The sequence below is a fragment of the Thalassophryne amazonica genome, unplaced genomic scaffold, assembly GCF_902500255.1.
Source record: "Thalassophryne amazonica unplaced genomic scaffold, fThaAma1.1, whole genome shotgun sequence".
Classification (NCBI taxonomy): domain Eukaryota; kingdom Metazoa; phylum Chordata; class Actinopteri; order Batrachoidiformes; family Batrachoididae; genus Thalassophryne; species Thalassophryne amazonica.
This window is the reverse complement of record NW_022986293.1, coordinates 188,135-201,478: the sequence shown is the minus strand read 5'-3', so window position 1 is coordinate 201,478 and position 13,344 is coordinate 188,135. Positions and strand designations below refer to the sequence as shown.

Here is a 13,344-nt window from a genome sequence, read left to right as displayed (position 1 = left end):
ATCAGCTGATTTGGGGGGGGGGGGGGGCGGGGGGGGGGGGTGATATTAATGTCCACAAGGTGTTTGTTTCAGTAAAACTAAGATGGTGTTTTAATAAAATTAAGTGTTCTGAACTTACACAGTCAGTGATCAGGAAGAGAAGATGACAATGAGACACTGTCCCCATTTTGTGGCAAAGTATCACGACAATTTCAGTTACCACTAGAGTACGGCATTAACAGAGCGCAAACCTCTGCCAACACTAGTTTCTAATTCCACAAATTTTCACCTTGGAAAAACTTTTCAAGGTCAAAGTCCTGTGGCTTTTCCAAAGCTAAATTAAATGTGATAAAAAGTCAGGAGTACGTATTTAGTCCATGCAGTTGAACTAAAGGTTTTTTGTGGTGTTGTCAGGGTATGTTTTTGGTTTCTGAATTATTTTTCAGATAATTGTCACAGAAGATTGGTAATTGTTGCTTTGCCCAATTTGTCATTGCTTTTTGGCACTAAATCCATAACAGAAAAATGAGAGTGACTGAAGCACTTTTGATTGAGATATAACACAAAATATACACCAAGTGGGCTTTTCAATATTAAATTCAAATGTCCACCAAATCCACAAATCAAATCAAATCAATTTGTATAATAAAAATGTTATTGTGCTGTTTTGCACCTGTCTTAAAGTAACCCTGAGAATGTATTTGTTATTTAATTTTGTTTTAGCACTCTGGGGTCAGTCTGAACTGGGAGCGAAGAGCTGGATGTACTTGTTATTATTACACTGATAGCACGACTTTGTTTTCGTAGCCACTAACGACTGGGAGTGAAGCATGCTGGGATCATGCTGAACTGGGAGTGAAGAACTGCTTTTATTATATCTTTGAAATAACTTTCAGATGCCTGTTGATTAAAGAAATTATGTGCGCCAGGGAGGTTGAGTTGGCCACTCACCCTCCCTTCGCGGACACACTAGAAAAGAGGGAGTAGAACCATGCTTCAACAGAGTCTGCTGCGGGTTAACGTACGAACGCCCAGCCGGTTGACAGGCGCACTCTGCTGAAGGTGTTGGCTCTCCACCTTAAAGGCGTCACGGTAAGAGAAAAATGCGCTGCAACCACTTGTGTTTGATGTAACTGCTTTTGTTGGGAATAAATATACGCCTTTTTATTCTAGCAAAATGCAGTCTGTGTGATCATTTCTGTGTGCCGATCTGACCGAACCTTGTGTTTCAAAACACAATTTTATTTATATAGCGCCAAATCACAACAAACAGTTGCCCCAAGGCGCTTTATATTGCAAGGCAAAGCCACACAACAATCACGGAAAAACCCCAACGGTCAAAACAACCCCCTGCGAGCAAGCACCCGGCGACAGTGGGAAGGAAAAACTCCCCCCTAACAGGAAGAAACCTCCAGCAGAACCAGGCAGTCTTCCGCTGGGACCTGTTGGAGCCGAGGAAGAGAACCAGGAAAAAGACATGCTGTTGTGCAAAATGAGCTGCCTTGTCCTCATTCAATCCTGTTTTAAAAGAAGCTGAGGTAATGACTGGCTCAGTGATGATTTGTTACCCAGTATTACGAGGTCATCTTTGAGCTGCTCAGGTGTCAGATTCTTCTTCAAGGCTCCTTGTGGCACCAAGAGAATACTTTTCATTAGGTTCTTCAGAGGACCACCACTCATCCCATTTTTCCCTGCAAACTCACTGAGCTGCTGCACGAACCTCTCCGCCTCTTTAGGTTCCAGCAGAAACTGGAACAGAATTTCAATGAGGCACAAAAATTGCTGTTCGCTGAATTTATTCAGATTCTGGAAATCCGAGCTGACAGAATCGGGAAGAACATCTTTGGTGAAATGAAGCTGCATCATTTTGTATATTTTTTTTGCACCGTTTCACAGATCGTTTGAGCATTTCACTTCCGGGTCACCACTTCCGGCTTTTCTAATAGGCACGCGCACTGAGATCAGATGAGATCTGTATCAAACGTTGTCAGGCGATACCGAGTACCAAAATATGATAGTGACTGGACACATTTGATTAAGATATAATGTAAAATATACATTAAGTGGGGTTTTTAATGTAAAATTTAAATGGCCACAAAATCTGTAATCTGGATCAAACATTGTCAGTTGATAACAGGCCACCCTACACGAATTTCTTTCAAATATGAAAGAAATGTGATCTTTTTTGGTATAGTTATGAATTTTGGAAAAAATGTGCAGTGTTAAAGATAGGGATTTTTTTTCCAGTTTTCAAGATTTTTTCCTGGCTTTGGCGCATTACCTTGAAAATTGAATTAGTTCTTGCCTATCAGGATATGAATTTTCAGTAAAAAAAAATTCATAACGATATATGAAAAACTGTGGGCTCCAGGCTGTTCACAAACAAACAGGGCTTAAACATAACATGTATAAAATAAAGAAAAAATGAAATTGATCGTATTGATTACTGATCGCCTTCATCAGGCCATCACCAAGCTGATATTTGGTGTTCAGTCTATAATCAGAACTCCAACACAAACTAGCAGCTATCATTTGGATGTGGTGGAGTTGGTCTGAAATAAAGTTTAGTGGACAAACCTGCTGTGGATCAGCGAACTTCAGGCATGAAAACTAGTTTCTTCTCTTCTTTAAATCCACTCGTTTCTTCTTGCTGCTCTGCGATCTGTTTGTTTCTACCAACTCAAATATCTCGGCTTCATTAGCAGCAGTTAGCCGCTGTTTCAACAACCTTCTCAGCTCTTCCACCTTTTAGCGCTAACTTCGCCTTTTCTTCTTCTTCCGGTTTACTGTCGACCTTTGTGCTTCTGGAGCTCTTCAAAAAACATATTCGAGGATCACAGAGTGAAGTTTGATCTGTTCACACAAGAGTTTCCAGCGTCTCCAGCTAACTAGCTTTAGCCTCGGCCAAAAACGAAGAGTTGCTCTTCTTCGTCGTCGTCTTCTTCTTCTTCTTCTTCTTCTTCTTCTTCTTCGGCGTTTACCGACATCCTTTTTGGTGCATTGCTGCCACCTGCTGGAGTAGAGTATGGACAGGCTGTTGACATTACATATAATAAGGAAAGTGTTCTCTGTGTGTTTGTGTATCCGAAGCATCAACTGAAATCCAGAAAGAGTTGACTTTCGTCCTTTGGCAAACTTATGTATTTTTCATGAGGATTTAAGTCGTGAAAACAGCAAGGTGATTGGAACAATATTTTTTGATTAATCAGTAATTATTGAAAACAAGCCTATTTATGTCACACTTCCACAATAAGAGTCTGTATTTCAAAATAAAAGCCTGTGAGGTTGCTACAGACCTGCCAGAGTTCCATCAGTCTGTCCATCCTCAAACATCACAGACAGAAGATTCAAATCTGGACATTTTCTGTGTACATGTGACTCAAACCCAGAATTAACATGTTCACACCCCGGACAAAACAGCAGATTTGTGAAAACATGAAATTCAGGAACATGCTATATTTCATAGTTTTCATGACCAAGAGTTGATATTTTCCCCAATTCAAATTTCAAAGTTCTTCATTCAAGAACAGAGCGTTAATGAATCTAACAAAACCATCAGAATTAAAAATTGTTCAGAAACTGGAGGAAAAGATGCATTTTGGGTCAGTTTTATTATTTTCCAAACAACTAGTCCGTTTACAACAAAATTCAAAATTTTATGAGGAAGAATTATACATGTTAACACAGAAAAGATAAACAGAAGGAAGGGCTTACAATAAGCTGTGTTCAGATACAAGCATACAGTGTTTATCAGCTTGGGCAGTTTCAACCTTTTCATACATTTCAATAACAGAAAAGGTTTGTTTTTTTTCACGCGGGCCAAGATTGTGGGGGCAGGGGATTTGACATACAAGATTTATTAAATTTGGTTATTATAAGAATATTACTGACCAGAAACTCAAGATGTTTACTTTTCAGGAAAAAAAAAACCCAATTTGTATGGTTTTATAAGAGAGGGCGTCCATGTTCAGCCATTGGTGTACCGATTTCCACGAGTTTTGTACTGTGCTACGTTCAAAGAAGACGTGCTCTGTTGTCTCCCTGTTGTCTTTGCATAGGTGACAATTATCTGCATCAAATTTAAATCTTTTTCGTATGACTTCATTAGAAGGATAAATTTCATTTAGTATTTTGAAGTGTATTTCTTTGTACTTTGGAGGGAATTGGAAATTTATGGAATTTAGTTCTAATAGACATCATTTTGTTTTTCTTACAGCCATTGAGATTGAACATTGAATATACATTGAATAGATACTGTCATATCTTAAGAATGAATTATTACATTTTTTATGGAAAAATCTACATTGTTGATTTGGTAATGTTGTTGCTTAGCTTTTGTCAAAATGATTTCTAATTAAATTAATGAATTCTTTTGGGTTATTTCCTGTTACCTTTCTATATTCTCTATTAGGACAATTTAGGTTATATTTATCATTAAATTTGTCCATTTCGAGCAAGTCCTTATTTTTATCCAACAAATGCACAATTGATACTCCACCTCAGATTATGGAGGTGTCAATGTTTCAGTAAGAAAAGTAGCTATTGGCTGTCTGAAAATTCACTAAATGACATAATCACAAAATTTGCATATTATTTGCATAATATGGTATCATAAGAGAAATGGTGTTGTCATGATTCACAGGTAAGCAGGGCACCACAGGTGATTGGGTGCAAAATGCAGACTGTTAATATTTGGTACAGTAGCCTTTGTTTGCAATTACAGAGGTCAAACGCTTCCTGTAGTTTTTCACCAGGTTTTCACACACTGCAGCAGGGATTTTGGTCCACTCCTCCATACAGATCTTTTCTAGATCTTTCAGGTTTGGAGTTTCAGCTCCCTCCAAAGATTTTCTATTGAGTTCAGGTCTGGAGACTGGCCAGCACCACTGGACTGATAGTATTGCACACCGGGCATTAAAACCGCTGATCCTCCGCAACGCGTCAACAACTAACACTATTTTCCACTCAAATGCACTTAAACTCTCTTTCTGAGGACCACATGATGTGAAAACACAATAAAACTTTCAGACCTGTAAATCTGGTCCTGTTTTCTGCATAAATAAATGTTATCCATTCTTTGTGCTCAAACGCCAAAACAGGGGCGAATCCAGATGGAATGGGGGCGTGGGGCAAGGATGTCCCCCCCTCACAACACCCCTAGATGAAGCCTTTTTTTTACTACAACTACTAATACTACTTAAAATAATAATAATTTCGACAATTAAAATGTTTAGAGAAAATTTAAATGTTAGAAAGAATTTAATAGTTACATTTATTAACAATGTAGGTTAGAAATGGCAAGTTTTACTGTTACAGTGCTGTCAACAGTTAAATATGAGGTCAAGAGAGAGGTCTTTATTTTACTTTTTATAAAAACAAGTATATATTTTCATTGAAGTCAAGAAAGGGTGACTATAAAGTGAGTTTTGGTAAAACAAGTATCATTGTCATGTTGAGGTGGCAGAGGGTTGTTGTGGGCAGCTGGGGAAAGTAACTAATAAGTAACTAGTAATCTAACCTAGTTACTTTTACAATTGAGTAATCAGTAAAGTAACTAAGTTACTTTTTCAAGGAGTAATCAGTAATTGGATTACTTTTTCAAAGTAACTGTGGCAACACTGGATACCGGTATATAAATCCTCCTATTGGTGCATAAACTGGTAGATCGGCCCTTTAGTCATGATTGACTGTGGCCTGGACCAATGAGGTGAGGGGCAGGCCAATTACCCCTCCATCTCGGGCCTCGGTTGGGCTACACAGTGCGCCAGTGCCGGACAGAGCGATAACGAGTGATATGGATGGTGGCAAGAAGAGGAAAGGTGGCGCTGAAAGAGCCAGGGATCAGAAGAGAGTAGCCCTTCAGACAGATGCTGTAAAATGTCTTAAAATAACAGACATGTTTGCTTCGCGTGGACACGGAGCATCCACATCTGCGGCAGGCAGCCTCAGCAAGTGGTGGAGAAGAAGTTCAACAGGTGGACGAGGCGGGGACCACTACGGCCATGACGGTAAGTGAAGGTTAACTTCAGCTATTAATTGATGAACAGCAACCTAACTTGTTCATAAATCAGACATCTGTGTGTGAGAGAGACATTCTGATCTTCTGGTCCGAAGTAAAGTGCTGTCTAACTGGGTCACTCAGATATGAATTAAGGCTGGATATAATTTTCGTTGGTGCTAACTCTGCCAGTCACGTAACCTAGCCTAGCAATGTAACCTGTGCAAACGGTGTGCATGGCTAGCTACCATGCTGCCGCCGCCAGGTTGTTTCTTTATTCTTTATTCTATTTGTGTGACGGTCGTGCGTCGGTCATACGAAGTATGTTGTTTTGCACAGTCTGTGGTGCGGTGGCGTGGTATAACGGCATCCCTGTCTAAAATGTATTTTCCCAAGTCCTGGCATAATTTCACATACCTAACATTTTACTTTAAATTGAGAGTCATTCTCTAAGTTGATTAGCAAAACAAATTGGTAATAAAAGAAATCCTTGATGTTACTTGTAGCTTGTAGTGAGATAGACAACTGTCTCCATCTTGTGGCCTTTTTGTGTATTGCAGTTTCAAAAGTTCAACCTTTGTATCCAGTCATTGGTCCAGTCATCCAGTCACTTCTTGCTTTATATGATGAATTGTATCACACAAGTAATGATATATTATTTATAGTATAGCCTACAGTATTTCTATAACAAATGTTTTTAAATAATCTCTATTTCTAAATTTAAGTAACAAGGCTGAATGAAATGACGGCTTATTATGTCTAAAAAGTAATGTGACCTACTGTCAATAGATCGTACTTTTGATAAGCCTATGATAACTGTATGTCAGGAGAACTTTTCAAAATGCTTCTTATAGTGTTAAAATGTATGTCTCCTGGTGCACATTGATCAGTTAAGGGACCAAAAAAAAAAAAACACACTGTCACAGCAGGCTTAATTTTTTCCCCTTCGATACCTGGTGGTGGCCTGGTCTTGGTTAAAAATGCCCGGCCTGAAAAATTTCCCCAGTCCAGCCCTGCCGGCCAGGCCACTCCAAGACCTTGAAATGCTTCTTACGGAGCCCCTCCTTAGTTGCACTGGCTGTGTGTTTGGAGTCATTGTCATGCTGGAAGACCCAGCCATGACCCATCTTCAATGCTCTTACTGAGGGAAGGAGGTGGTTTGCCAAAATCTCGCAATACATGACCCCATCCATCCTCCCTTCAATACGGTGCAATCGTCCTGTCCCCTTTGCAGAAGAGCACCCTCAGAGTATAATGTTTCCACCCCCATGGTTCACTGTTGGGATGGTTTTCTTGGGGTTGTTCTCATCCTCTAAACATGGTAAGTGGAGTTGATTCCAAAAATCTCTATTCTGGTCTCATCTGACCACATGACCTTCTCCCATGCCTCCTCTGGATCATCCAGATGGTCACTGGTGATCTTCAAACGGGCCTGGACATGTGCTGGCTTGAGCAGGGGGACCTTGCTGCCCTGCAGGATTTTAAACCATGACAGCATCATGTGTTACTAATGTAATCTTTGTGACTGTGGTCCCAGCTCTCTTCAGGTCATTGACCAGGTCCTCCTGTGTAGTTCTGAGCTTTCTCAGAATCATCCTTACCCCACATAGTGAGATCTTGCATGGAATCCCAGACCGAGGGAGATTGACAGTCATCTTGTGTTTCTTCCACTTTCTAATAAATAATCATAACAGTTGTTGTCTTCTACCAAGCTGCTTGCCTGTTGTCCTGTAGTCCATCCCAGCCTTGTGCAGGTCTACAGTTTTGTCCCTGGTGTCCTTAGACAGCTCTTTGGTCTTGACTATGGTGGACAGGTTGGAGTGTGATTGATTGAGTGTGCGAACAGGTGTCTTTTATACAGGTAACAAGTTCAAACAGGTGCCATTAATACAGGTAAAGAGTGCAGAATAAGAGGCTTCTTAAAGAAAAATTACCAGGTCTGTGAGAGACAGAATTCTTGCTGGTTGGTAGGTGATCAAATACTTATTTGCAGCAGTAACATACAAATAAATTATTAAAAAATCATACATTGTGATTTCCGGAGGTTTTTTTTTTTAGATTATGTCTCTCACAGTGGACATGCACCTATGATGAAAATTTCAGACCCCTCCATGATTTCTAAGTGGGAGAACTTGCAAAACCGCAGAGTGTTCAAATACTTATTTTCCTCACTGTAACAGTATCAACGAACACGCCGTGATGACAAAACACACAGGGCTTAAATGCCCAGTGGATAATTAGAATTAGGGATAGACTGATATTATCAGCCAATATTTGGCCTTTTTTTTAATTTGACGGCCTTTAAGTGATCCATTTAAAACTGGGTTATTTTGGCTCTGATGCGGCGGCGCCTCTGTCTACAGTCACTCTGCTCTGTCTCCAGCGTTATCCCACCAACAGCACCATCTGATTGGTTACACACAGAGCCTCGGCACGGGTAACACAGCCAATCAGCAGCAAAAACTGTGCATGCACACACACGGCGGAGAGAAGGAAAAATGTTTGTAAAGTGAGCCCCGGTCACACGGCACTAATGAAGGACACCGAAGCCAAAAACAAAACAAGAAAGCTGGACTTATGTTGACTTTCGAAGACATCATTTAACCGTCGTCCAGTTTCATTTCTGTAGCTGGCGCTTCATTAGAATTTTCAAACTGTTGAAAAATGTGAAGAGCAAATCCTGACGACAGCCTCAGTTTGTCCATATTCCAGTTTGTTTTTCTGTCTTGACAGTTCCTCATTGTTTGCGTAGTTCCAAAACTATCAGCACTTCTGTTTGGTTGTCGTCCAACCTGTAGCCTCTTTCTCTCTCTCCAGCCTTTCTGCTTCTCTCGCTTTGACGTGCGTGTGCACACACACACGTTGTCTTCTTTGTCTGGAACTTAGCAGACTAGACGCATCCAAGGCGTACTGTTGCAACTTGCCCTTTCCGTAAAAAAAAAACAAAAAAAAAAAACACTTGGGTGAGATTCTGCCGAAGAGTCCAGTGGTCCGCAGATATTCCAGCACTTTTTCCATTTTGCTCCGACTGCTCAAGTTAAGGAGTTCTTTCAGAGTAAAACTGGCTTGACCAACACTTCCCAGGTCTCTGTACAGTTGATTCCTCTGGAGTACATAGTTGTCACACTGGAGCAGGACGTGTCTCACTGTCTCTAATTGCCCACACTCACACTTTCCATCCGGGTGTTTGCCTATCACAGCCAGCCCACTCCTCAGCCCACAATGCCCTCATCTCAGCCTTGTGATGACTACAGATTCCCGTCTGCTACAGCTAAAATATTCCATTGGTTTCATCACAGTGTCTTGAATAGCAAAATAAGATCCCCCTTTACTATCACGTGTCCAGTTGAACTGCCAACTCTCTCTCAACAATCTATTAATTATTTCTGAACACTCAGAGAACCCAAACGCCATTGAAATATCAACACTTCCCTTCACCAAAGTATCCTTTGCAACAGTGTCAGCAGCCTCACTGCCCTCCACACCCACATGCGCCAGAACCCATACAAATCCCACCTCACCCCCAGCTCCATGGGTTCTATACATTGAATGAGAAATTTTTGTTACAAGGTCCGGTCTTGATTTAGATTTCCGTTCCAGAACAGTTAAAAGAACCAAAAACAAATCTCTACATATAACATACAAGTTTATTCCATTTTCCTCAACTCACCATAAGGCCCATAGAAAACCCATCATCTCAGCCGTGTAGACAGACATTTGGTCTTCTACACACAGGCCTCTCCTGACTTCATAATCTGGGACATACACCCCACACGCCAGTCTGCTATTCTCCTGGTTCTTAGATCCATCTGTAAAAACCTTTAAATACCCTCCCACTCTCCAGACAACTTAGCACTCACTATACTAAGCAAGTTATTAACTTTATGTTTGGAAGCTTGCAACAAATCTAAATCAACAACAGGATCCGGAATAGTCCATGAAGGGACATTCAGCCTGCACACAGGGGGGCACACAGTAAGTTGAAGTATTCCCATTCTGTCTGCCAGAGACTTGACTTTTTCTTCAGAGTTTGTTTCAACTGATTTCCTTGCCCCATAAATTCCCAGTGGGCATCTGATAAAGATGTGGCTGGAATCCTCTCAGCCTGACCTTTGAGTTTGACCAGGTACTTTAAACCAAGTTTTGCCCGTCGCAGTGCTAATGTCATTTCTCCTGTTTCCACCAGCAGAGATGGGGTCGGTGTTGTGCGAAAAGCATCAATGCATACCCTCAGGACCTTAGCTTGCACAATATTCACCATAAGCCACACAGCCGTAATCAGTGGTTGATCTGATCATTGCTTTATAAATCATCAACATAGTCTGACTGTCTGCACCCCACGAAGATCCAGCAACACACCTCAGAATGTTGATTACTTTCTCACATCTCATATAAAATTCTTTCAATATGAATTTTCCAAGTGAGCCTTTCATCCAGCCACATTCCCAAATATTTAGAACACTTAACCCTTTCAAGCCCCTCTCCATAAATATGCAGCCGGTGGTCTGGAATATTCCTTTTATTACCAAATATCATATACTTTGTTTTACTAACAGAGACCCTAAACCCTCAATCACCTGCCAACTCAGCCACTTTCCCCAAAGCAGCCTGGACTTGAGAAAGGACAAACAGTTCCATCATCTGCAAATAAGGCCAGACCAAACTCCCTCCCTACATGACTAAAAATACCATTTATTAGAACATTAAAAAGGACCGGACTAATAACGCTGCCCTGTGGAGTTCCATTCTCCTCTCAACAGGTTTCAGAAAAGGCACTACCAACTCTTACTTGAATAGTTCTATCACACAGTAAGTTTTTAATCCAATTAAACATTCTTACATGAATCCCTGCATCAATCAATCAATCAATTTTTTTATATAGCGCCAAATCACAACAAACAGTTGCCCCAAGGCGCTTTATATTGTAAGGCAAGGCCATACAATAATTATGTAAAACCCCAACGGTCAAAACGACCCCCTGTGAGCAAGCACTTGGCTACAGTGGGAAGGAAAAACTCCCTTTTAACAGGAAGAAACCTCCAGCAGAACCAGGCTCAGGGAGGGGCAGTCTTCTGCTGGGACTGGTTGGGGCTGAGGGAGAGAACCAGGAAAAAGACATGCTGTGGAGGGGAGCAGAGATCGATCACTAATGATTAAATGCAGAGTGGTGCATACAGAGCAAAAAGAGAAAGAAACAGTGCATCATGGGAACTCCCCAGCAGTCTACGTCTATAGCAGCATAACTAAGGGATGGTTCAGGGTCACCTGATCCAGCCCTAACTATAAGCTTTAGCAAAAAGGAAAGTTTTAAGCCTAATCTTAAAAGTAGAGAGGGTGTCTGTCTCCCTGATCTGAATTGGGAGCTGGTTCCACAGGAGAGGAGCCTGAAAGCTGAAGGCTCTGCCTCCCATTCTACTCTTACAAACCCTAGGAACTACAAGTAAGCCTGCAGTCTGAGAGCGAAGCGCTCTATTGGGGTGATATGGTACTACGAGGTCCCTAAGATAAGATGGGACCTGATTATTCAAAACCTTATAAGTAAGAAGAAGAATTTTAAATTCTATTCTAGAATTAACAGGAAGTCAATGAAGAGAGGCCAATATGGGTGAGATATGCTCTCTCCTTCTAGTCCCCGTCAGTACTCTAGCTGCAGCATTTTGAATTAACTGAAGGCTTTTTAGGGAACTTTTAGGACAACCTGATAATAATGAATTACAATAGTCCAGCCTAGAGGAAATAAATGCATGAATTAGTTTTTCAGCATCACTCTGAGACAAGACCTTTCTGATTTTAGAGATATTGCGTAAATGCAAAAAAGCAGTCCTACATATTTGTTTAATATGCGCTTTGAATGACATATCCTGATCAAAAATGACTCCAAGATTTCTCACAGTATTACTAGAGGTCAGGGTAATGCCATCCAGAGTAAGGATCTGGTTAGACACCATGTTTCTAAGATTTGTGGGGCCAAGTACAATAACTTCAGTTTTATCTGAGTTTAAAAGCAGGAAATTAGAGGTCATCCATGTCTTTATGTCTGTAAGACAATCCTGCAGTTTAGCTAATTGGTGTGTGTCCTCTGGCTTCATGGATAGATAAAGCTGGGTATCATCTGCGTAACAATGAAAATTTAAGCAATACCGTCTAATAATACTGCCTAAGGGAAGCATGTATAAAGTGAATAAAATTGGTCCTAGCACAGAACCTTGTGGAACTCCATAATTAACTTTAGTCTGTGAAGAAGATTCCCCATTTACATGAACAAATTGTAATCTATTAGACAAATATGATTCAAACCACCGCAGCGCAGTGCCTTTAATACCTATGGCATGCTCTAATCTCTGTAATAAAATTTTATGGTCAACAGTATCAAAAGCAGCACTGAGGTCTAACAGAACAAGCACAGAGATGAGTCCACTGTCCGAGGCCATAAGAAGATCATTTGTAACCTTCACTAATGCTGTTTCTGTACTATGATGAATTCTAAAACCTGACTGAAACTCTTCAAATAGACCATTCCTCTGCAGATGATCAGTTAGCTGTTTTACAACTACCCTTTCAAGAATTTTTGAGAGAAAAGGAAGGTTGGAGATTGGCCTATAATTAGCTAAGATAGCTGGGTCAAGTGATGGCTTTTTAAGTAATGGTTTAATTACTGCCACCTTAAAAGCCTGTGGTACATAGCCAACTAACAAAGATAGATTGATCATATTTAAGATCGAAGCATTAAATAATGGTAGGGCTTCCTTGAGCAGCCTGGTAGGAATGGGGTCTAATAAACATGTTGATGGTTTGGATGAAGTAACTAATGAAAATAACTCAGACAGAACAATCGGAGAGAAAGAGTCTAACCAAATACCGGCATCACAGAGTTTAGGTAGCTACTCTGCACTGTGTTGGTATATGGCATTAGAGAACATAAAGAAGGAATCATATCCTTAAACCTAGTTACAGCGCTTTCTGAAAGACTTCTAGTGTAATGAAACTTATTCCCCACTGCTGGGTAGTCCATCAGAGTAAATGTAAATGTTATTAAGAAATGATCAGACAGAAGGGAGTTTTCAGGGAATACTGTTAAGTCTTCTATTTCCATACCATAAGTCAGAACAAGATCTAAGATATGATTAAAGTGGTGGGTGGACTCATTTACTTTTTGAGCAAAGCCAATAGAGTCTAATAATAGATTAAATGCAGTGTTGAGGCTGTCATTCTCAGCATCTGTGTGGATGTTAAAATCGCCCACTATAATTATCTTATCTGAGCTAAGCACTAAGTCAGACAAAAGGTCTGAAAATTCACAGAGAAACTCACAGTAACGACCAGGTGGACGATAGATAATAACAAATAAAACTGGTTTTTGGGACTTC

The 13,344-nt window shown here is 40.5% G+C and overlaps 1 protein-coding gene across 1 annotated transcript; it reads right to left on the bottom strand.

Annotated features, from left to right (window-relative positions):
* Window positions 1-1,341: 1,341 nt before the first annotated feature.
* Window positions 1,342-1,899, bottom strand: LOC117505988 (COMM domain-containing protein 7-like; the record flags this gene model as incomplete). The annotated part of the gene is made up of 2 exons (XM_034165532.1): window positions 1,548-1,899; window positions 1,342-1,497 (listed from the first exon to the last, which is right to left on the bottom strand). Coding segments are annotated over exons 1-2 (454 nt in total), but the record flags the coding sequence as incomplete, so codon positions are not given.
* Between the last annotated feature and the right edge of the window lie 11,445 nt (window positions 1,900-13,344).